This window comes from Ursus americanus, chromosome 6, assembly GCF_024610735.1.
Source record: "Ursus americanus isolate L20-20 chromosome 6, mUrsAme1.1.p, whole genome shotgun sequence".
Classification (NCBI taxonomy): Eukaryota; Metazoa; Chordata; class Mammalia; order Carnivora; family Ursidae; genus Ursus; species Ursus americanus.
In genome coordinates, this window is record NC_142132.1 from 25390827 (window position 1) to 25414539 (window position 23713).

The 23713-nt window shown below is 44.6% G+C and overlaps 1 protein-coding gene across 2 annotated transcripts in view; it reads right to left on the bottom strand.

Moving 5' to 3' along the window:
• Positions 1 to 23713, bottom strand: part of CNNM2 (cyclin and CBS domain divalent metal cation transport mediator 2) — a 142447-nt gene that overhangs the window by 19400 nt on the left and 99334 nt on the right. For both annotated transcript variants that reach the window (XM_045803018.2, XM_087862744.1), the window contains exons 2-3: positions 4992 to 5135; positions 1744 to 1881 (exon numbers count right to left, since the gene is read on the bottom strand). In XM_045803018.2, coding sequence (XP_045658974.1) covers positions 1744 to 1881; positions 4992 to 5135 — 282 coding nt within the window. The remainder of the gene's footprint in view (positions 1 to 1743; positions 1882 to 4991; positions 5136 to 23713) is intronic.

Sequence of the window (23713 nt, forward strand, 5' to 3'; positions counted from 1 at the left end):
CCTATAAGGTTACCCTAATTTTCTGACACAAATCAAAGTCAACCAGAAGCAGGCTCCTGACTGCCAGGACACCCTTCGACAGGCCACAATAGTCTGACTGTCCCACAACAGCCGAAGGAAGAAGCAAAGGTCAGGAAGCATCTAGGTGTGGGTTAGTACCAGGTGCCCAGACGACGTGCTCCACCTCAGTCTCCCACTCCGCTACCCTGAGAGTCTGGGAACAAAGGAAGGCGGAGATTCAGAAGAGAAGCAAGGCACGTGCACACAGCAACATGCACTCCAACTTGCTAACTAACAAAAAATGTGTATCTGTATGGACAAAGGCGTACATTTTATTTCTGATAACAAAACTCAAAATCACTGGCTTAGGGTTCCTCTACTGAAACTGGACTTCATGGTATCTCAGAGGCAGAGTCGGAGAACATTTCATGTTAAAGTGTGGTTCTGAAATGATGAACAGTACAAGAATCAGAAAAATCAGTTAAAGATACTGTTGATATGTTTAAAAATTGTTTTCATTAGGTGAACCATAAATTCTGTATTAGCTTCTGTGGCTCTTTTGTAATAACAAAATAAGGTAGTACATTGTGGAAGTTTTGGAAAATACAGAAGATGATAAAGAGGAAAAGAAAATTACCTATGAACCCACCGCTCCGTCCCTCTGAGCAGCTGGTGAGCACGTGGGCCTGTGTGGCTGTGTGCGCACAAAAACACAGCGACCTTATGGTTTTATGTTGTTTTTTTTTTTTTCCTCGCCTCACATTCAATTATGAGTATCTTCCCGTGTCCTAAACATTATATTGTGAGCATGTCTAGGTATCTGAAAACATGATCTTAAAGAGTACAGAACATTCCATCGCATGGCTACTGTCAGCCTTCTTTTCGAAATATTGTAAGTACACTGCATGCAGCCAAAGGGCACTGGATGCCCACCTTGGACACAGACGTCTTCTACAGGTCACTGGGCACTTCAGATTTTCTCACGTTTCCCCCTGGCCAACAGAGCTCACCCTTCACCCAGAGAGCCACTTGGGGATGTGAGAAGGGTTAGTCAGTCTCTTAAGTCCATTCAACCTTGACCTTTCTGGAGCAGTCAGTGCCGGCTGGATTGGCGGTTTTAATAATGTGAACGCTTGCCTCCTGGAATGGGCCCAAGTTAATCTGGCTCGAAGAGGCCATCGAGAAATCCATGTCAAAGCGCTTAGAATTTCTGATTTCACTGACATCATCAAAGACAGATTTAATTCTGAAAATCTATTTTTCTTCTTTGCGAATCATAGCACCTGTGTTACCACTGACGTCCAACTGTTCTTCCAAGGCAAGCTGGAGAAAGAATGACTCAACTGTCCGACACACAGCGGGGTGTGTCTGGTCTGCACTGCCAGCCTACGCCACCAGCGGGCTCTCCCCGGGACTTAGCTGGAAGCAGATGACCTGGCCTACTGTTCACATGCAGTGTGGCACTAACATTCATCCTTACCTTTCAGACCAATTTTAAGTTACTGGTCCACCCCTGGTAAATGTCTCAGAGGGTTCATGCCGACACTGAACACAGGAGAGGAGAGAATTTAAAAAGAAAAAAACAAAACAAAACAAAACAAAAAAACAAAAAACAAAACACAAAAGTGGCATTACTTATCACCCCATTTCCCAGTCTCCACCCCCAGCCCACCCCAGTCAGTGGTGGGTGAGCAACACGGTCCAGGGCTCGTAGAGATCTCCAATGCGATAAGCCGCACTTGCCTGTTGCTAGGAAACGGTGCATGGCCAGGAGAAGCTGCGGTGATATTTTAACCTTCATCTCGCTGTCTGTCTGCTTAAAGGCAGAAAAGTCTTGCTTTCTTTCCCGATGGGCCACTTTCTTTTTCGTTCTGTTATCAGCTGACAGAAGAACAAGAAAAGATAAAAGGAAATGCACTCGATTAGACAGATTAGGGCTCTTTTTGAATGAAAATGACAAAATCCCCTGGAAAGGCTAGGCTACCTCTAGATCGCGGGCACTCTGTGCACACACGCCCGATGGAAGACGGGGAGAGAGAATCCTCGTCAAATCAGTGTGGCCCATTCGTCACCCAGTTCAAAGTAAGGCAACTAGGAGCGACGATAAACATTCTTCCCGAAGATCCTTAGAGCCCTTGTAAGTGCACTGCTGGGCAGCGGGGACAAAACCCTCACACAAGCCCTGGAACCCCACAGCAACGGTACGCAGCTCGGAGCGCGCACAGTCTCCTGCTACTCGATGTCACCACACTGCAGAGAAGAACAGTCACCGGGTGACAGACGACCCAGGGAAGTGTGCCCTGCCTTTCAGAGGCTCCTGGCCTCTGCCGAGAAACAGGGAAAACACACACCTGAACAAAACCTCTTCAGAAACGAACAAACAAAAAGAACGCTTTCACGGAACGTTTTAACAATAATATCTGTTAGCTTTGCTTCTACCCCAGACCCTGAGATCCTCAAGGTCAAGCAAATATGAAGAAGGTCATGGAGAAGAGAGGTCACCATACTTCCTTTGTAAAGGGCTAGGTAGTATTTCAGGCTCCGGGGCCATACAGTGTCTGTCGTACTGCCCCACCCCGCTGTGGAGCAGAAGCGACCGTAGGTAAAAGAAGTCACGTGGCTGTGTGCTGATAAAACTGTATTACGGACGGGAAGTGTGAATTTCATATTATTTTCACTGTCACTAAGAAGTTATTCTTTCGGGGGCGCCTGGGTGGCTCAGTCGTTAAGCGTCCGCCTTCGGCCCAGGGCGTGATCCCAGAGTCCTGGGATCGAGTCCCACGTCAGGCTCCTCCGCTGGGAGCCTGCTTCTTCCTCTCCCACTCCCCCTGCTTGTGTTCCTTCTCTCACTGGCTGCCTCTCTGTCAAATAAATAAATAAAATCTTAAAAAAAAAAAAAGAAGTTATTCTTTCGATGTTTTTCAGTGATTACCAAATGTAAAAAACAAAAATGCGCAGCGGGTGGGCTAGCCACACTGGTGGCAGCCCTCGGGGGCTGCAGTTTGCAAACCCCTGATCTAGAAGCTGTCTAATACAAAACCTTTTTTCTGGCATTTTTCTCAACAAAGAAATGATCGAGAAAAAACTCGGTTAAAGACAAGACCTCACTCCTTTCCCAAGAATCGGCGGTCTTGGGATTATTACCATTTCATGCCTGGGGCCAAACAGACTAAAGACCAGGCTTGTCCTGGGGAGAGGGCAATCCTAACTTGTCATTTTCTTCTGTCTCAAATTCTTTTCAGAATCAGACAGCATAAATCAACACCGAATTTCAAAATAATTTTCTAATGGCAAATGACAGCCCTGACTGCCTGTCAGCCTCGAGAATATACTTAAAGCCATGCGTTCATCATTCCACCTCGGTAAGGCATGACAGGCAACACTTCCCTGTGAAATCAGTCTAATCCAGGTTTAAAAGATGTTAACTGAAAAGCAAACTTAAGAGCTCCTAAATGTCTTAATGATCTTTCTCATGATGAGTACTACCCCTGAAACGAAAAAATATAGAGACACACTTGGTATTAAATAGTCACTGTAAGGAAGGATGAAAAGAATGTCAACACACAAATAATACTATTATGTGACCTCTGACTACTCTCCAAGTGTCAAGGGGACAAAACACATAAGCACTGGTGATTTTAAAGAAAGCACTAATATATACATGAGGATAAAGAAAGATACATTTTCAGAAGGAAGTCCTTACCTAAATATCAAGTTTATCCTTCTAAGGGTACATGGAAGACTCTCATTTTTAAAATGAAGGACATTCCCATCTAGCAGGACTGAATAAAAATCACTCTGTTTTAAGAAAGGCAGGCCTTGTCCCAGGTGCCCCAGGCCATTTGAACAGTTCATTCCCCTTCTAAGTCACATTTTAAAAGCCAAACAGAATAAACAGAACCCAGATACTCTTCTCTGTCCCACCTCTGAGAGCCCCAAACATCTTCAGGCAATAATGCATCTTTCACATTATTAATCTTGTGAAAGGATCTTGTTTTGCGGGGGGGGAAGATTTTATTTGAGAGAGAGAGAGAGCAAGCACTAACAGGGGGCATGGAGAGGGAGAAGCAGGCTCCCCGCTGAGCAGGGAGCCAGAAGCGGGGCTTCATCCCAGGACCCCCAGGATCATGACCTGAGCCAAAGGCAGACGCTTAACCGACTGAGCCATCTTGGCACCCTGAAAAGGTCCTGCTTTACTAAGAAGTGAGGCTGAAGAAGAAGGTTTAAACTCCACAGTCCAACAATCCAGTTGGGGACTTCAGTGAGAAAGGATTCAGGGTCAACAGTCAGCCCAGGATCAAGTTTACCCCATGCACAAACACCAATGAGTCCTCCCCTTCCTCCGCCCCAAGCCAAGCGACTTCTACCACCGTCATCCATCTCCCTCTGCCCCCCAAAAGACAGAGGAGCAGGGAAAGGGAAAAACACATTCTTACTGTGTACCTACCCTGTCCCACCACCTATACCTCCCCCCACCACCGCTGCCACAGTGGACCTACACTCACAGACCTCACCTCCGCCCCGGCCCGTGGGTTCTGGAACAAGAACATCTAAGCAGTTGCAAACCATGAACCTAACAAATCCCCCTCACCAGTACTTGAATTAGGACCGTAAGTAGAAAAAGAAATTTATCTGAACACAACTGCCTACTTGTAGAAAATAAAAATAGTCAAGAACGATTCTTTTTCCACATGCAGAATCAATGTAAAAACCAAGAAGGGAGTTTTCTGTTCAGGGCAAATAATGCCCCGATCCGCGATTAGAAGAAGCTGACTTTTCAAAAAAAACAAAAACAAAACACTGCCACTCTACATCACAGGACCTGCCTCTTCTCCCCACCTCCGATGAAGGGTCTGGAACACACGGCTAAGTGGTCCACAGCCTACACACCCGGTGCGTAATTAGAAACAGAGGCAAGTAACCCCTAGAGATGTGAGAGGACTCACGAATGAGATGACAGAATTCTGAAAAATCACACTCCGACTACTCACTGTATAAATCTGTTTCATCTAGAATCTCGGATTTGATGATTTCTTCAATCACGTCTTCTAATGTGACGATTCCCAGAACTTCATAGAATGGGTCCCCTTCGCCCTCATTGTTCACTCGCTGCACAATAGCCAGATGAGATTTACCTTTAAAGCAAAGAAAACAGAGTTTCAGAGGCATTTTCTGAATTTCCTGAAGGAAGGCTCGTGTGGGATTATGTTAAGAATGGCGGCGCACACAGACACCAGATGATCCGAGTCTGCATTTCGGCGTTGAAACAGGGTGCGGAAGTACCACAGGCAAATGGAAAAGCTTCCCGAGCCGCCGAAAACAAGGCGATCGAGCAGGAAGAGCCTCACCACATTACCATTTGCTTCCTCATGGGTTTGGTCTTCCATCTCGTCAGCCCTTCCTTTGTGACCTTATAGCAACTGCTACTTCCCTGAGGAGAACAATTCTCCACGTGTGGTCTGTGGACCCTTAGGGACGCCCCAGGCCCTCTCAGGAGGGCCGCGGGGTCAGACTACTTCCCGGCGAACACTAAAATGTTCCCGGCCTTTCGCACTGTGCTGGTTGTGAGGCGATCGTGCAGAGGCAGCGGGAGCCGACCGTGTTCTCCGCCACCACACACGCACAGGGAAGGGGGAAAGTCCGTTTCTCTTCAGAATGTCCCTGGTGAAGATGTAAAAATTAATTTCATTAATCGTGACCTTGAGTACGTGTCCTTTAATACTCTATGCGGCAAAAGGAGACCCACCCTAAAACACTGCTGTCGCATCCTGAAGTACAATCGTCTTGAGGAAAGGCACTCACACAACGGCTTGAACTGCAGGCTGCACTAGCCGTTTTCCACGGGACATCATTTCTACCTGAGGAACCAGACGGATGGTATTTAGACTTGGAGAGCTGGCAAATAGTTCCTTGAAAATGGACACAATGAGCCTGCAATGTTACGGAAAACAACAGCAGCGTTTGCTAATGATAAAATTTGAGCTTTCACGGGAAAATCGGAATTTTGGCAAACTTGTATCCCACCACGGGCTTGAGAACCTCTCGACAAAGACTTTTCTGATGACGTAACAAGTGTAATTTTTAAAATACTGAATAATGGACGGGTCAACATTTCAAAGATCTACAGAACTCAGTGAACCAGTATTTTCCAAATGACCATGGTGATGATGTTACCAAATCATGCACAGGTAAACAATCTATTCAGAGGACAAGACATAACAACAGATTCTTTTTTTCCTCTCATACCCTATTTTTATATTCTTTAAAAGAAGTTTTTATTTAAATTCCAGTTAGTTAACATACTGTGTAATATTAGTGTCAGGTGTACAATTTAGTGATTCAACAGCTCCATACAACACCCAGTGCCGTCCTGAATCCCGTCACCTATTTTCCCCCACGCCCCTACCCGCCTCCGCCCTGGTCACCATCGGTTTGTTCTCTCTAGTTAGAGTCTGTTGCTTGGTTATAACAATGGATTTCTTAAACTATTTTGGAATAATTTTAGATCTACAGAAAAGCTGTAAAGACAGTACAGAAGTCCTGAGGAGCCTTTCCTCAGTTGCCCCCAATGTTAACATCGTGCGTTACCACAACATATTTGTAAAACTAAGAAATTGACAACTGATACAGCAAATTCCAGACTTCTTTAGGATTTTTCTATTAATGCCCTCTTTCTGCTCCAGTATCCAGTCCCGAGCACCATACTACATTTAAGTGTCACATCTCCTCTGGCATCCGATAGTGTCTCAGTCTTTGCTTGTTTGTTTTTTTTAATGACCTTGACAATCAAGGAGTACTGGTCAGGAATCCTGTAGAATGTCCTTTGATTTGGGTTTGGCTGATGTTTTCTCGTGATTAGACTGGGGTTCTGGGTTTTCTAGTTACATCACATCAGGGCTTACACGACAACCACATGACATTCCCGAGTTTCTCCACTGTCAAGTTACTCACTTTTCTTCTTTCCCTCATTCTATCCTTTGGAAGCAGGTCATGAAGACCAGCCCACACTCAGGGAGGGGTGAGGGGCTGAAATGAAGCTCTCCTTCCCGGACTGGGGGAGTACCTACATATATTATTCAGAATTTTCCTATGAGAAAGATTTCAGACCAGAGGATTTCAAAAGTCCACTGGTCTAGTTCTAGATTCCACATGGCAACTAATCTTTAAAAAACTACCACTTGTGGAGTTTTGGTATCGTATCAAAGGAGGCTATTCCCAATTGCCCGAAAAGGCTGTTAAAATATCCCTCCCCTTTCCAAATACATACCTATGGGAGCTTAGATTTTCTTCATATATTTCAACTAAAACATATATCGCACAGACTGAATGCAGAAGATAGAAGAATCCAACTAGGCAATAAAGATGCAAAAAGGTAACACGATTTATTTTTGTTTTGGAAAAGTTATTTTTAATAAAAACATTATTTATGTTAACGTAGTGGACCTATTACTGTCCTTCAAAAGTGAATTAAGAGGCCCAGGTGTTTTACAATACTGTATTTTAATTTCAAATATGGTAAATGTCAAAAGATAGAACCAATGTAAATAAAGGTTCAAGGGTCCTCAGTAATTTTTAAGAGCTTAAAGGGATCGGAAGACAGGAGGGCTTAGGAACAGCTGCTACAGGAGATGGCCAGAAGGGCAAGGGAGCAGCAGTTCCCCCAAAGCTGAACAGTCCTAGACTGGAACCCCAGCACGGCTGCTTCCTCGCCATTACTAGCTGTGTGATCACGAGCAAATTACAGAACTTTCCTGAGCCTCAGTCTTGTCTCTTAAAACCAGGTCCGTAATAATTGCTGCCACACACAACTGCTGTGACTACCAGAGATAGTGTCAGGTCCAGCAAGGACAGTGGCTGGGAGCCCCCGAGCAATCAATAAATGGTAGCACTTACTCTCTTTTTAACATTCTTCCTCAGTTCTAAGACACCACTGACTTACTACCAGCTTATTCAGAAACAGGAAAGCCCAGTGTATTAAAAGTACACCATGATTAAAAGATGCATTTCCCTTTCAGAAGAATCTTTTAAGATAATAATGCATCTCTCAAATACCAATATTGGTTTTCCTAATCCAAGGCATGCGAGGCATCTGAGACAGGTCCGTGAGTTAAGCCAAGAAGACATGATTTGGAAATTTCATGATCTGTTAACATGTGTATTACTTTTTTTAACAACAGGATGGGGATCCTTTAAATAAAGTTTACTTAAAACTTCAAATTGGGTGAGTTCACTCAGACACAACCAGCTAGACAAACTAAAAATCTCTCTGGGGGCCAGGTCTGATCGGGTTCCCAGCACTTACTCAGAGTGGCTTTGGTTCCGTAGGCTTGTTGGCCCTTTTCTGCTCTGCCTCAAACCCCTTTACAGGCATCAAGGAAGCCTGGAAGCTTAGATAGTTAGCCAATTAGGCATCCTAACAATTTTCATCCTTAGCGTGCTCATGCTCAAAGAATGAAAATATTTTGAGCAAATGAGAGTAGGAGGGAAACTTATCAGCAATAGATATAAACACGCATCGGGTCACGTCACTGCTCCCCTGGTCCATTCAGGCCAGTCACTTTCTCACATCTGCTTTCCCAAGGACCCAAACATAAGCAGTTAAAAATTCTTGGTGAATGCTGTCTGTCGAAAGTTAAATTCTTTTGCTATTCCCAGCTTGTGATCATTTAAAAGGAATTTTCCAAAGCAAGGTCTAATATTAGACTCAAAATGAAGTTTCCATTCCACTGAGGCGCTATTCTCACCAAAGTAACTACCGCATAATCAGATTGTCTTGGAGCAATTCGTTTAAATGCAGATGGACATACTTGAAATACCAGCTCGATAGCACCAACAGATCTGACTGGAAAGGGCCATACTCCACGAGAAACTATTCATGTGAGTTAGGCTTCTTAGACTGAAAATTACTAAGTTTTCTTCCCAAGCTCACTCATAGGCTTTCATCCCCCCATTTCCAGTGTTGAAACTCCTGCATCTGCCCCAGAGCCACATTCTTTTAGCTTTGCAATTCCTGGTGAGAAGGCCTGTTTTCTGAACCGTCTTCCAGGTAAGCAAGTACAAAAAAAAAAAGACACCCCTCCTGTCATCACGCTTTGAGGGGACAGCAGGACAGTGCCTATAGCCCCCACTTTAACCATTTGCCACAGTGAGTGTGGTCTTCAGGATCAGCCATGGAGCGATCGAAAGGAAAAGGTAAACTTGTCAACAGAGAAATTCCAAAAAAAACTGAGCTCAAATAACATCCTTTTTAACCTGAGTGTGGGAAGAATAAGTCAGGATTAAAAGCAGAAAAGCAGCTTTGGGGAAACTAGAAAAGATTATGAACTAATGGATACTTAGCTTCCAAAGAGATGAAAATACAGCAATCAGCAAAACATATAATTACAGGCACTAAATAACGCTAGAACTTTCTAATATCGATAGATTAAATACACTTGATGAACCATGTATGGAACACAAATAGGACCTGGTGAGCTAGAAGAGGTCTTGGGGTATTCCAGTCACTTCGAACTGTCCTGAAATTTAAACCCCTAGCCTCTCTTCCTCCTAGTCTGGTCCTAGAAATGGAGGAAAAATGGGTCACTAAGTCAGGCTTAAGAGAATCTAAGCAGGCCTGTTTTCAGACTATAGGGTTCTATGAGACATCTCTACTCAAATCCAAAACCGTAAGCAAGTTATTTATCCAGCAGTAACCTAGACTGTCCATCTTTCTTTAACTGCTGTGTGCTCGAGGCAGGGCACTTGCACCGATGACTTTGGGAGAGCCGGGCTCCATGAAAAGATGGGCTAAGTCACCGTCTGTACACAGCAAAACTGGCATCAAATTTCTGCCTCTTCCTGCTTCACCACCTCCCAGTCTATCATTTGCATATTCTCTCTGGATCACTAATCCAGCCCAGCGTGGTGGCAGGTTGGCACCCCCGCATCTTTTCACCTTGCCACAATTCTAGGCTCAAATTTTAAAAGACAGGTACCATCCTTCTGCTGGTGGAAATAACCAGACAGGACAGTCATGAGGCTGACAAAGAGTACCTGATGAAAATATGAACTCGTTTGCTCTCCCTACAAATTGGATGGCAGTGAGGGAAAACGGAGCGGCAGACAGACGAGCTAACGTAGCAAAGGAAGAAAGCCAGGAGAGTCTATGAAGCAGAATGGTCAGGAACAAGCTGATACTGCTGTGCTAACACAGAGTGACAGCGAGTAGTCCAACAGACCAGACCCGCTCAAGTAAGCACGAGGCAAACAGAGTCCGTGGGGTCCAAAAAGGCCACTCGAACAGCAGGAAGAAAACAAACAGGAAGATTCAATGAGGAGAAAGTCAGGCCAAACACTATACAATCATCATTACTGCTACGTTGCTCAACCCCAGGGGTGCGGCCAGCAGAGAGCACGTGGCCTACTGTTCCCCGAAGCTGCAGTGCTGGAGGCCCTTGCTGACCAAAGGTAGGGCCCAGGAAGCATGGGATAGACCTTCATTTTTAAAGGATGCAACAAACATAAAAGTGCAACAAACATAAAAGTTGTAACAAGTCATTCAGCAGGAATCAAAGTTCCCAAGAATGAATTCTCTGGAACTAGTGACAACAGAAATAAAAACTCTAGAAAGTGGAATTCAGGTCCCACAAGAGCAAAGCCAAACGGGATGGAGGATGTCTGAACGGCCGCACTGCAGTCCTCCCCAAGGACGTCAGTTTTTCGATTAGCAGCCAAGAAGTCAATGAATCCACTTCAAGTGTAACCAGAATGAGCCTTGTTTTACAAAAAATGAACACACGTGATCAAGTGAGAGAAGTCTAGAAGCATAATCTGTAATCCATAAAACACAACGCCGCGTAAGTATCGAGTTGGGGAGAGAGACACTAAGAGGAAGAGACAATAAGAAAGCATGTCCGATTGGGTACCGTGGAAAACAAAAAGCAGGGACAGGATTATTTAGTACAGGATGGGCAGGCAAGGGCCTCACTAATAAGGGGACATCTGAGCAAAGCTGAAGCGTGTTGAGGAGCCAGATGGAACAGGTAAGGGGCCAGGCCGGGTGTGACAGGCGGGAGAAGTAACAGAGGCCCTGAAGAGGGAGAGGCGGGAGGCGAAGCCGGGCGGCTGGCTGGAGCGGAGTGAGCAAAAGGGAAGCAGGTAAAGAGGAGGTGCAGGTCCTACAACCATTAAAAAGGCGGTAGCTTTTGCCCTGAGGCAGGAGGTCACTGGAAGGTTCTGAGCAGAAGAGTGACATGACCTGGACTGTTTTAAAAGGATCTCCCTGGCTGCTGAGGTGAGAAGAGGCTTGGCAGCTGGTAGGAGGAGGATGGCAGTGGGGAAGGGCTGAGGCAGGGAGAAGGGAGAGCCAGAGAAGTTATTTCAGGAATCTAAGTGAGAGGGGAGGGTGGCTTGGAGCAGGTGTTAACAGCGGAGGTGACAAGTACTTAGATTCTGAGTATGTCAGACAGAGGCGGCAGGTCTGGCTGATGGGCTGACTGTAGGGCAGAGGAGAGAAGAGTCAAGGCCAGCTCTAAGGTTTTTCAGCCCGAGCCTTCGGAAGGAGGGAGTCGCCATTACTGAAGAGGGCTGTGGAAGGCCCGTGTTTGAAGGTGAAATTAGTCCCGTTGTAGACGGGTTAGGTGAGACATGCCAGCAGGTAGGCAGAGGAGGAGGAGAATGGGGTTTTGGAAGCCAAAAAAAAAAAAAAAAAAAACCTATTTCAAGAAGTAGAGAGGACTCAAAAGTATCAAATGCAGCCAAAAAGGTCATGAAAGCCAATTACAATGACAAAAGACGCTCAAGAAAGGAGCATCTAAGGACTGCCACCCATGCCCACCGTCCAGTGTGACTTCTACTCCAACCCTTCTTGCTAACGGGGAGACAGGAACTGCTTCTGCCAGGGGACCTTCACTAGAAAGGCCTGCGTCACTAGGACAAAACTGGGCTTTCCTCTCCAAAGTAACACCTCCCTCTCCAAGAACCCACTTCTAGAAACAATGCCATTAGATTCCAGTCACCAGGCTTAAAACTCTGAAACTGCCTTTGCCTCTTCCCTCCCTCATTTCTCTCACCTTTTTCCTCTTCCTCTTTCATGAAGCATGAATACACAGAGTACCTAAGATGCACAGATCAGTAAGTCTTCACAGATACGTATACCTGCAGAACTACCGCCCAGAAGCACTAGCAGGGTCACGGCAGAACAGACCAGGGCCAGTGAATGAGGCAGGAGGGTGGGGAGGGAGCCCGGAGCAGGGAACAGGGAACAGAGGGTGACAGAAGTGCTTACGTAGGATAAACACACTTCCGGTTCCAAGGCAGCTACAGGCCTGCCTGTGGACTCCCTGGGAGGACCTCCATTCCCCAACCCCTTCTCTTTGCTGACAGCAGACCCCTCCCAAAACAGAGATCACAGTGATCCAGGAACCTGCAAGCTCACGATGATTAAGTGGGACTACAACCTCAGAACAAGGGAAGCGACACTCCTCCTGTCTTCAGCCACATCTGCGTCATTGTGTTCAGGTCTGGGTTTTGTATTTTACCAGCGGCAAACTGAGAACAGAACTACCAAGGCCCTGTAAGATGTATAAACCATGCCATGTGAGGCACAAATGGAGACCAAAGAGTTTTAGCTAGAAGGGACACCTGGGTGGGGGTGGAACTCAACAGAAGCCTTCAAGTCCCTGAACTGGAAAGCCGTCGATGGTGCCCGTGTCCCTCACCCAACAGCTTGTTACCTGCACTCATTCCTCCAACTTCCCCGAGGTTAACTGTCCCCCAATGAGACCTTCACCTTCTGGACGACAGGGGCCTTGGCTTTATGCATCTTTGTATCTCTCTCCTCCCAGCCCCGTCCAAGTCTCGCAGATCCCCTAACACCTGCCTCTTCCCTGCTCCCAAAAACCTAAGACTCACTCATTCACAACACTCATGCCATCCCATTCCACGGTGTTCATTTCCCATCACCTGCTCAGTGAAGGAGAAAACTTGGTGGAGTAGGGCTCAGAGGCCATCAGCCCGTGGCCCCACAGCCCCCTCCTCCCACCTCTGTCTCCATACTCCTCCTACGCGCTCACCAGCCAGCAGATGACCCGATTTCCTCCGGTTGTAACCATGATGGCTTTACTCCAGCTCTCCTCGCAGTCCTGATCCTGGCAGTGCTTGCCATTGCTGCCCCCGCTTGGAACTCCTCTCCAAATGGCACCTTTCCCAGGAAGCCCTTTCTGCTCCCCAAAGGTAGAAACGGTCGTTTCCATTTCTCAACTCCCGCAGCATCCTCTGCATTTCTCATCAGGCACAGTCGCTTGCTGCCCCCTAGTAAGGGGTGTCTTCTCTGCTAGACCGAGCTCCTCACTTCACACCCCTCTCCCACGGCACCTCGCTGATGCCCACCCCACACCACAGGTAGGAAGGAACATCTCTCAGCAAGGGTCAGCCACCACAGTACCCTAAACCCTGCCCTCACTGCCACAACGCACCGCTCTGGGACTGCCCCACCACAGCCCCCGTCACCCCCCAGCCAGAGCGCCTGCATCTCTGTACCCACACTACTCTTAACCCTAATAGGTCCTTTCCCCCATCCATATCCCTCTCAATTCAACAGCTATGAACAAAAGTACCCTGAACTATAAGCCACATTACACAAACACAAAGCCATTTTCTCATAATTTTTGTAAGTAAAACATGGGTAAATTCTTACACATGCCTTGTAGGTCTTCTCTAATGTGGTGAAAGATGTCATGTAACATGAGAACAACGGTTAAACTTGAGAAGCAACATAATTTCATTTAAGGAGCTATATCACCCAGCTATTTCTATACCATTTAAAGCCAAACTGAAAACAACAAATTCGTGTGTGTGTGTGCGTGTGTGTGTAAGTACTTATTTTACCTTACCATCCCCACCAGAGTGAAATGCATTTTTTCCAATTGAATTTTCCCACCATAAAATACACCAGAAAAATGTGACACAGATCTTAAAATAGTCCTATATAAACAATACATGAGTATATATATAGAAGCACTTGCTGTATATAGAAATCACTGGTTTTAAGTGATGATAACTGTTGCTATTCTGGGAGACAAAAGCCCCCTTTTACCAAAAGTTTTACTACTTCCAAAAATTCCTGTGGCCGACCAGTAAGCAGCTGCCTGAAATCTCTCTGGCGGGACAACTCCTCCACTCCAGACGTGTGGGGTCATCTCAGTCACCAGCTCACTCCCAGTTAGGTCATGTCTGCCGGGGGGGCGGGGGGGCAGCAGAGGCAGGGAGTGGTGGTTTACTGGGGTCGAACATGGAATCATGGTTCCCTGAAATATCTAAGTTGGGGGTGGTGAGGGTAGGGTTTTATTTGACACAGATAACATTTCCTAATAGGACCACATCCTGGACAGACCTCTTGAAGTCATCTATCTCAGATGACAGAGCTTTCGGGGAACGGGCCTACTATTCGTCGGCCACTCAAACTCAGGGTGAGGAGGTGGCCACTCACTGAGGTCCTCAGCCCCTAAAGGATTTTTTTCCTCCCAAAAGCAAAGCAGGGTCCTGGGCACTGTGCAGAGAGCCAGTAGTGTGAGCACACAGGCCAGATTTACCAGGGCCCAGCTCCAATGCTGCGCCTCCCTGTATGTTATCCGTATTTCTACACATAGCAATCACCGTGATCGCATCTGCTTCTTAACATCTGGACAGAGCTTGGTTCCACCTTCCCATTCATAACTGTATCTTATTCTTATGATACTGACTGGTATGGAAAAGTGAACTCCAACCAACCTCTCACGCAGTAAGAACAGAAATAGCCTAGGCTGAGAAAAGCCAATCCATGTGGTTCTCAGATCTTGAGATGTATCAGTGGAGACTTGGAGAAGGCATGGTTGCCTTGAAGGACAACCACATTTACATGTTAGGAAAATTCCTGAAATATGTTAAAGCCACAGACACCTGCCTGGCCAATTACAGGCACACAGATATTTATGGAATAAATTCACAAATTTATCTAAATCCTTTGAACATATTTTTTATTTTCCATCTATACAACTCTCTGGGGTAAAAAAAAAAAAATGGTATTTCACTCGTCCTGAAACTACCACTTGCACATTTTTAAAGGTATCCTCTGGACCCACATCTTGTCTGGCATTAGTTTTTAAATTGTAACCACATCTTCTCTCAGTCATCATCATTGTAGAGACTCCATCTGTTTACAATATGCCCAATGATATTTCATCTAAGAACTTAATATAAAAAAGTTTTGTCAAGAATCAAGATTAAGCCCTACACACTCAACTGTCCCCTCCAATTTTCCCATCAGGCATATCCTCTTCCACTCATTATATCTACGTTGAGTATATGCCTTATTCCTGGCAGAGCACCAAATATATTTACGTTGTCTACCTTCTTAAGGAAACTATTTTTAAAAATGATTAGAAAATGATTCTTCCCCTTATAGGATTATTTGCTTTTTAAAACGGATCATTGTCATACTAGGATTTTATTTTGAGATAACTGTACATCCATAGGCAGTTTTAAGAAAAAACAAAGATCCCATGTATTTTTTACCCAATTTCCTCAATGGTAACATCTTGCAAAACCACAGCACAGTATCACAACCAGGACACGGACGCTGCCTCAGTCACGACACAGAACAAGATCTCTCGTGTCTCCCCCTCCCCGAAACAGATCGTTTTAGTCGTTTCTCTGGTGAAATAAGTACTTCGTTTTCTACTGGCAGTGATACTTAAGCTGTAGCTTTTAAGTTAAAAAGCTCACAAAATGGTCATCAATAGGAAAACGTTTCTCAGTCAACAAAAACTTGTTTTACCCACAACTTTTGAAAACTTAAGGGCAGGGGTGGGCAGGGTCTAATCCTGCCAAGATTAGCTCACTGGGCTTCCCCGATTGAGGCACACAAGTAGTCAGCTCTGGAACCTTTGAGTGCTCAGATAGGAATGTTTTTCACAATTAGTAGAGAAATAGGCCTGGATTAACACACGTCTGCAGAGGCACCTCGACGGTGGTATCATTTTCCAGGCAGCTCCTCTTTGGTTTCTCTTGATGCGATGGAATTCTGATGTGCCAACTTGGATAGGGAACGGTCCGCAGTAATTCAATGAAACACTAACCTAGGTGCGGCAATGAAGGGATTTCACAGATACAATTCAAGTCCCTAATGGGTTAACTTTGAGGGTGGCTGGGCCTGACTTGATTAGCTGGAAGGCCTTAAAAGCAGGGTGAAGACTTTCTGAGGGCTAGAAGTTCCACCTGTCAAAAACAGCTGCAAACCATGCCGGGGTGTGATCTTCCCTACCGACTCTGGACAGTCTTAGACAGCCTTCGCAAGGACATATGCCTGTTCCTTCTAACGAATCCCTTAGTGAATATTGTTGAGTGTGTGCCTGTCTGTCTCCTGGTTCTGCTTGTTGGACAGACTCAGGATCCACACCACAAAGGGATGTAGAAAGCAGGTACCAAAACAAAATTAGGATTAGACGAAGTTTCATTTCCCAAACCCCAGACAATGGATGATTGTCCATGAAGACAAACTAATATGGATGCTGAGCCAGAGAGATATGCTCAATGAACTTTCTGGTAGAAATAGCAAGTCAAGTAACCTTTTGGAACAAAAAAACTAACCTAGACTAAATTGCAGTTGTATCTAAAAGAAGCCAAATCACTTCTTTCAACCCATCCAAATGGACCCTCCTCTTAAAGACAGCCATCTGATCCTCCCACCTACGTTAGGGTTCTGGGCTGAAAACAATAGATGGGCTTTCATTCCCATACCCCACCCGCTTGGGTTCTCTTGCTTGCCTTCAGTTTTGCTTCCAGATGCTTTAGCCAGAAACCCAAAGTAAGGCAATTAATATAAGATTCCAGCCATTCTGTGACTTAATGGCCCATCCAAATGATTTGTGAGAAACTCTCGTGAATCAACAGAATAGAAACTGAAGAGTTTTTTCCATTATTCCTCTCTCCCAGAGTATTTAAAGACTTGGGATTTTCCCATCTTTTGGGGAAATATTTTTCTTATAAATAGTGAGGCATGCCGGGCATCTCCACTTCAACTTTTTTGGTGGTAACACTCACTGTACACTCACTGGAATGTTTTCCTAGTAAATAATCAGCAATGGAAAACATGGCTAAGACAAAAGATGGCTTTCAGGCAGAGATGATGGGAACCTTCTCATCTTTCCCAAGAGACAGGTAGTTCTTCTGTAGAACTCTGGTATTTATTTTAGAACTAATGAGTCTATTTCTGACTCGTAGCCTTTGGATGATGAGGACTTATCCTACCAGTAAGGTAAGAGTCCAACAGATTCACAGCAGTCCATCAAACCCAACAGGAGACTACAAAAAGAGAAAAATACTTCCGCTGCTGAGGCCAAATATGTTTTAATTTTATGATTTTCTTTTCTGTTCCTTCCTTGTGTCTTACTTTTTTGGACCAAGCATCATTTAGAACTCTGTTTTGTAGTCCAACCCTCTTGACTGCAACTCAACTAAATTTCCTGGATGATTTCTACAACACAAGTAGACAAGACTGGTAAGGACACCAGGTCACACATTAAAACACGATCATCTTGCGATGTTCATAGTGAACAAAACTTATCTACGTCTTGCAAAGTGCTAAAAAACCACTGCAGATCAATCAAGCCACACCATCCATTTGCTCTCAGAGCAAGCATTTTAAGGAAAGGGCTGAGCAGGCACCCGTTCTTTTTAAACCTGCTTAAAGGGGAAACTAAGGGCTGGTTTTGTTAAAGAGAGACCTATCCCCTTTCTCACTCAAGTCTCCTTTTCACGAAGTCCTTCCTGAGGATCTCAAGCTGGAATGAGGAGGTGGGATTGTTATTACACTGTACAGTTAATAATTACATATTATCTCGTTAATGAACAGGTGAAAGGAGGAGGGAAAGGCTCCAAGATTATCAAAAGTCACTGAGTCCTAAAGTTGAGGGAAAACTAGACCATATAGTTCAATTTCTTATCCAATGTATTAATCCTGCATGGAAATTTTGTGCAAATAATCAACTTGAAAAAAGAAATGAAGCAGGCAAAAGTATTTTGAGATTTTCCTTATTGTCCTGACAAGAAAAGTCCTACCATTTTACTCCTCTGTTTCCTGTCCCTGGAAACCTCAAGCACATCATTGTTATTATAGAGGAGAAAAAAGATGCGATCAGATGACTTTAAAACCAAACATTTACGGGGGCGCCTAGGTGGCCCAGTCGGTTAAGCATCTGATTCTTGGTTTCGGCTCAGGTTGTGATCTCGGGGTCGTGAGATCAAGCTCAGCACTCAGCTCCCCCCTCAGCATGGAGTCTGCTTAAGATTCTCTCTCCCTCTGAATGCAAGTTGGTACAGCCACTCTGGAAAACAGTGTGGAGGTCCCTTAAAAAGTTAAAAATTGAGCTACCCTATGATCCAGCCATTGCACTACTGGGTATTTACCCCAAAGATAACAGACGTAGTGAAGAGAAGGGCCATATGCATCCCAATGTTCATAGCAGCATTGTCCACAATAGCTAAATCGTGGAAGGAGCCGAGATGCCCTTCAACAGATGACTGGATTAAGAAGTTGTGGTCCATATATACAATGGAATATTACTCAGCTATCAGAAAGAACGAGTTCTCAACATTTGCTACAACATGGACGGCACTGGAGGAGATAATGCTAAGTGAAATACGTCAAGCAGAGAAAGACAACTATCATATGATTTCTCTCATCTATGGAACATAAGAACTAGGATGATCGGTAGGGGGAGAAAGGGATAAAGAAAGGGGGGATAATCAGAAGGGGGAATGAAACATGAGAGACTATGGACTATGAGAAACAAACTGAGGACCTCAGAGGGGAGGGGGGTGGGGGAATGGGATAGACCGGTGATGGGTAGTAAGGAGGGCACGTATTGCATGGTGCACTGGGTGTTATACACAACTAATGAATCATCGAGCCTTACATCGGAAACCGGGGATGTACTGTATGGTGACTAACATAATATAATAAAAAATCATAAAAAAAAAAGATTCTCTCTCCCTCTGCCCTTCCCCCACCCTCATGCTCACAAGTGCATGCTCGCGCACTCTCTAAATAAATCTTAAAAGAAAAAAAAAAAGCCCAACATTTTCTATTATAAATTCCTTCACAATTTCTCCTTTTCACCATCCCCATTATCTATATCTCCCCCCCCATATCTCTGAAAACTGTGTTGGAGATAAAAGAGGTTTTTCTATGAGGAAAGAGTCACCACCTAAATACTCACCAACAGAAGCCTGGTTAAATAAATTCTAGTCCATCCACAGAATGGAATTACTATGCAGCTATTTAAAAAAAAATCAAAGTAGACCTACATAAATTATTATGAAAAGTTATCTAAAATACATTAAGGGAAAAAAACCTGGACTATCAGCCACAGTATAATCCCATTTGCATAAACTACATGTATATGGGAAAATTCTGGTGAGAAATAGGTAACAGTAGCATGCCTACTGAAACTCATAGTAACGTTACAAGTTTGTGTCCTACAAATAGTAATTCTAACAAGGCTATTTTGTGTAATTCTCATCAAAAAGGAAAAAAGACTTTGAACCACATATGGTACGTTACTGTACGTAATCCTAACAAGAGAGAATGTTGGACTAGGAATGAATGAGACTAGAATCTTCTGTCAACATTGATACCTCTTAAGCATCCCTTCCCAGTCCTGTAGGACCCCGCTGCTTACTCCTTCCACTGCCTGAGCGGCCAGCTCCACACAGATCCGGACTGGCTTTCTGCTCGCGCAATCCACGCAGGCAGACACCATGTTGTCACCCGACTCGTGGCACAGCCCAATGTGCTGCTCGCTTCTGCCACGGGACTTCCCCTGCAGCCCATCTGCAGTTATGCGCATGCAATCCAGAATGGGGAGGAACCAATGCCCGTGGGAGGATACTTACTCCTTTTGTACTAAGCACAGTTCTAGGAGCATTTCATAAGGCTTTTCAAAATGTCCTAGGTAGGAGAGAACACCTGTTGCCTGTAGCCATAGCCAATGCACTATTCCGTCCTTGTACTTCTTTCCCTCCTTCCCATTTCACTTCCTCTGTCCTGAACTCCTGTTCCCTGGGATCCCATTCCAGATAAACCTCTCTGTGTACAAGCCTGTGTATCGGGCCAGAGTTCAGGCTAAGATGTCATCAGCTGTAGTGGGAAGTTTTCCTACCCACCAGTCTCTGGCTTCATTCATTTCACCCTTTTCTATATCCATGAGTCCAGGGCCAGGTGTGTTAGGACACATCTGTATCTTGACACAATGAATGCTGGTCCCACATGTGTGTGTCACAATGGGCAGTATTTTTCCATGTCATTCCCACGCTGGGTTGGCTAGCAGTAACTTACACATCGGGGTGACTGCAAACCCAAACTACGTGGATTTCCAGCTCAACCTCTCCACAGCTGGACTGCAAAAAAAGAAAAGGAAAAGAAAAGAAAGAAAGAAAAAGAAAGAGGAAAGAAAAAAGAGAAAAAAAAAAGAAGAAAAAAAAATGCCTGGGACCACTCCAACATCACCAGATGGGAGAGTGAGAGAGGGTAACTCAGAGGCAAGAGAACAATTCTGACCAATTATAGTTATCATATCTGGACTTTGCAAGTTTTACAAAAACACAGGCTCATGTAAACACATTTGCTAGAGCCCTTCCCAGGACCCCGCATGTGAGAAGCACTTAACCCTAAGCTTAATTAGCTTTATGGTCAAGCTGCTTTCCACCATGTAGTCTACAGGTAATGGTAACAAAAGCAGACCTAACCCACAGACTGAAAACTCTCAAATCTATAAACCATGACCACCCCCAGTCTAACCTTCTTTCCTCAACTGCAGATAGAGATATAAAAATATTCCAATCGCCTACTTGATCCTCTTCACTCGTCCTCCAGACATCTCAAGTTCAATGCATCCAAAACGGAATCTATCACCTTGTTCACCAATCTGTTCCTGCACTTCCATTCCTCTCGCTGACTAATGGCACCACAGTTTCTAGCAAATGTAAAGCTGTGGGAGTTGTCTCCGATTCTTCCTTTTCCTCTAGTTCCACCCTGCTAGGGCAGATTGCTTGCCGAACACTGAGCTGACTTCTACATTTAAGACCGCTTCTAAGTATCTACTGAATCCCTCCAGTAATCTCAACCCCGTTACCAGCTCACCTGGGTCACAGGTCCTCACTATGGGTCTTTTGAACCCCAACAACCTTCAAATGTCTTGTACAAAGCAGATCTGAACTCATTATTTTCCTGCTTCGAATCTTCGATGGCTGCCCATCACACTGAAGACAGTTTAGATGCTTCAGAATGGCCTACAGCACCCTTGATGACAGGATTCCCAGGACTCCTCCTCAAGCCTCATCTCCTACACCTTTTCTCATTCCATGTCAGAGCGTGGAGTTTGCCATTCTCCAAACTAGATATGTGGTTTCACGGTTTCCTCTGCCAAGAACACCTTCTCCCCTTGGCGCCTCTCCTATTACGCTTCCTCCAAGACACAATTCAAGTATCCTCTCATCCTGGAAGTCTTCCTAACCTTGCCTATGCCAGCTGGGTTCGGTTGTCGTGTTTCCACAGAGCCTTCACTCGCTCCACCAGCTCATTTATTATCCTGTCTTCTAATTCTCTCTCTTTTACTATACCGTGAGATTCTTGAAGGCAAGAGTTCTCTTTTATATCGAAAGCCTCAGAAGCTAGCTAGCACAGTGTCTGGTATATAATACTTTCAATAAAAGCAAAAGGAAAAAAAAAGCTCAAATTAATCATAAGAAAATGGGAGGGGAGATGAAGAGGAGTAGGAAAAAATGGAATTATCTTCGCAAGCTCTTGTCATAAGATTGTTTTTCTTCCTAGGACACAATGGAGTAAACGAGGCCATTGACTACTGGTTGGTTATAATTTTAGCAACTGTTTCCCAGAAGAGTGACCAATTGTTAACTGATCTAAGGCCTTGTACATAAAAGACTCATTTCCTATTTAACTGATTTTACTATTTTAACTCCTATAGGCACCAAGTTCTAGAAAAGTTACAATAGAATTTGTCCCCAAATAAAGCCAGCTTTAAAAACAAGTAGAAATCAAACCCTGTTGAGTTTGAGACTATCTTCCCATTGAGTGAGAAGCTCTTCAAAGAATTTTCATTGTCTTCTTAAACATACAATATGAATGCAGCCTGGAAACCAAGACTCACATTCAAATAGGACTAAGAAACAATATGCATTTAGCTTACCGAATGAATGTTCAAAAGAACTGTCATTTGCTTATGTAAAGATCTTCAAAAATAGACCAACCTTCTGAGGGATCTGCCCCCTCAGTAAAAATGACAACAAACACGACTTAAGCTTTCTGGGAGAAGGTACTACAACTGCCTGATAAGAACATCACCACAGGTCCTGACATAACACTGAGAATCTCTAGGTCATCCTTGGTCACTGATCCTCCCTGTAAGTCACAGATTGTAGGGTCCAAATATAGATGATGGGACCTCAGCAAATCCCATCAGTGCTTAAGGGTCTTGAACTAAATTTGGACACATCTGGGTTTGGATCCTTTGGTTCTGGTGTGACTAGTCATCTGTAAAACAGAGATAAATCCTAAGTTCACGATGAAAACTGAATGATAAAAATGTAAAATTTAACACAGTGCCTGGCACATAGTAAGTAAAGAATGAGTAAGGACTGTGTTACTGATCAACTTTCTCCTGGTTCTGGAAGTTAAAAATCATCTCAGATGTACCTGTTTGATACCTTTTAGTATCTATAGAAACAGACTCTCCGGATCACTGGGATTATTCAGCTACGAGTAGCTTTTAAAAACTACAGGTTATAGGCTTCTATCAAAGAGCATAACTTCTATCACCTGAGCATTCAATCCTCTGCAGCTGTGTCTTAAAGTCCTTCAATGTAGCAACGCTACAGATCGTTCACTCTGTTTCTCAAAACCAAAATTTTGCAGCTAGGGGGATCAAATGGGTTATGGAGATTGTCCTCCCTCCCCTCTCACCTCTAGAAGTAGTTGCTCCCGCTTACTGGATGAGGCAGTGGGGAGGGCGGCCCATGAAGGAAGCTTGTACAGCCACTGCCTTTGTCATATTTCCTCTGTGAAGAAACAGAAGACTTCAGTTCCTGGGATTGGTTAAACTCTAGATTAGAGAACTAAGGAACTATTTTGTATTTTCCTCAGAATCTCCTCTCCCTTTGTGCATAGCGCCATGGCAGCAAACCCGTCATACATTTTTTGCATCTTTGTCAGGAAACTGGAATGGGAACAAACACAGGTGGCTTGCAATACACAATAAAGTCAAGGAAGCTGGCACAGAGCAGAGACAGACTCAAAGATTGAGGGAATGAGAAGAGGAAACACCGATGAAAGACCAGATTATATGCAATGACCACACCAACCCTGACGTTTGCAAAGATACCGCCAAGATTACTACGTTTAAGATCAGAAGTCACCTGAGGTCCCCTCTGGTGCTGGTCATGGATTCATTCATCCTATGTTTTTACTGAGCACCCACTGCAGGCTAGGCACTGTACTGAGCACTAGGGATTAAAACAAAACACCTACAAATAAGACTAGTCTCAAGGAACTGGAAGTCTAATGGGGAAGACAAGGCAAGTAAAATTACAACATGGTAGACGCTCTCTTAGGTTGACCTCCGCGTAACAACTTGCTGATTAACGGACTCGCTCCATTCTCCTTGTGAAGCACACTGCATGC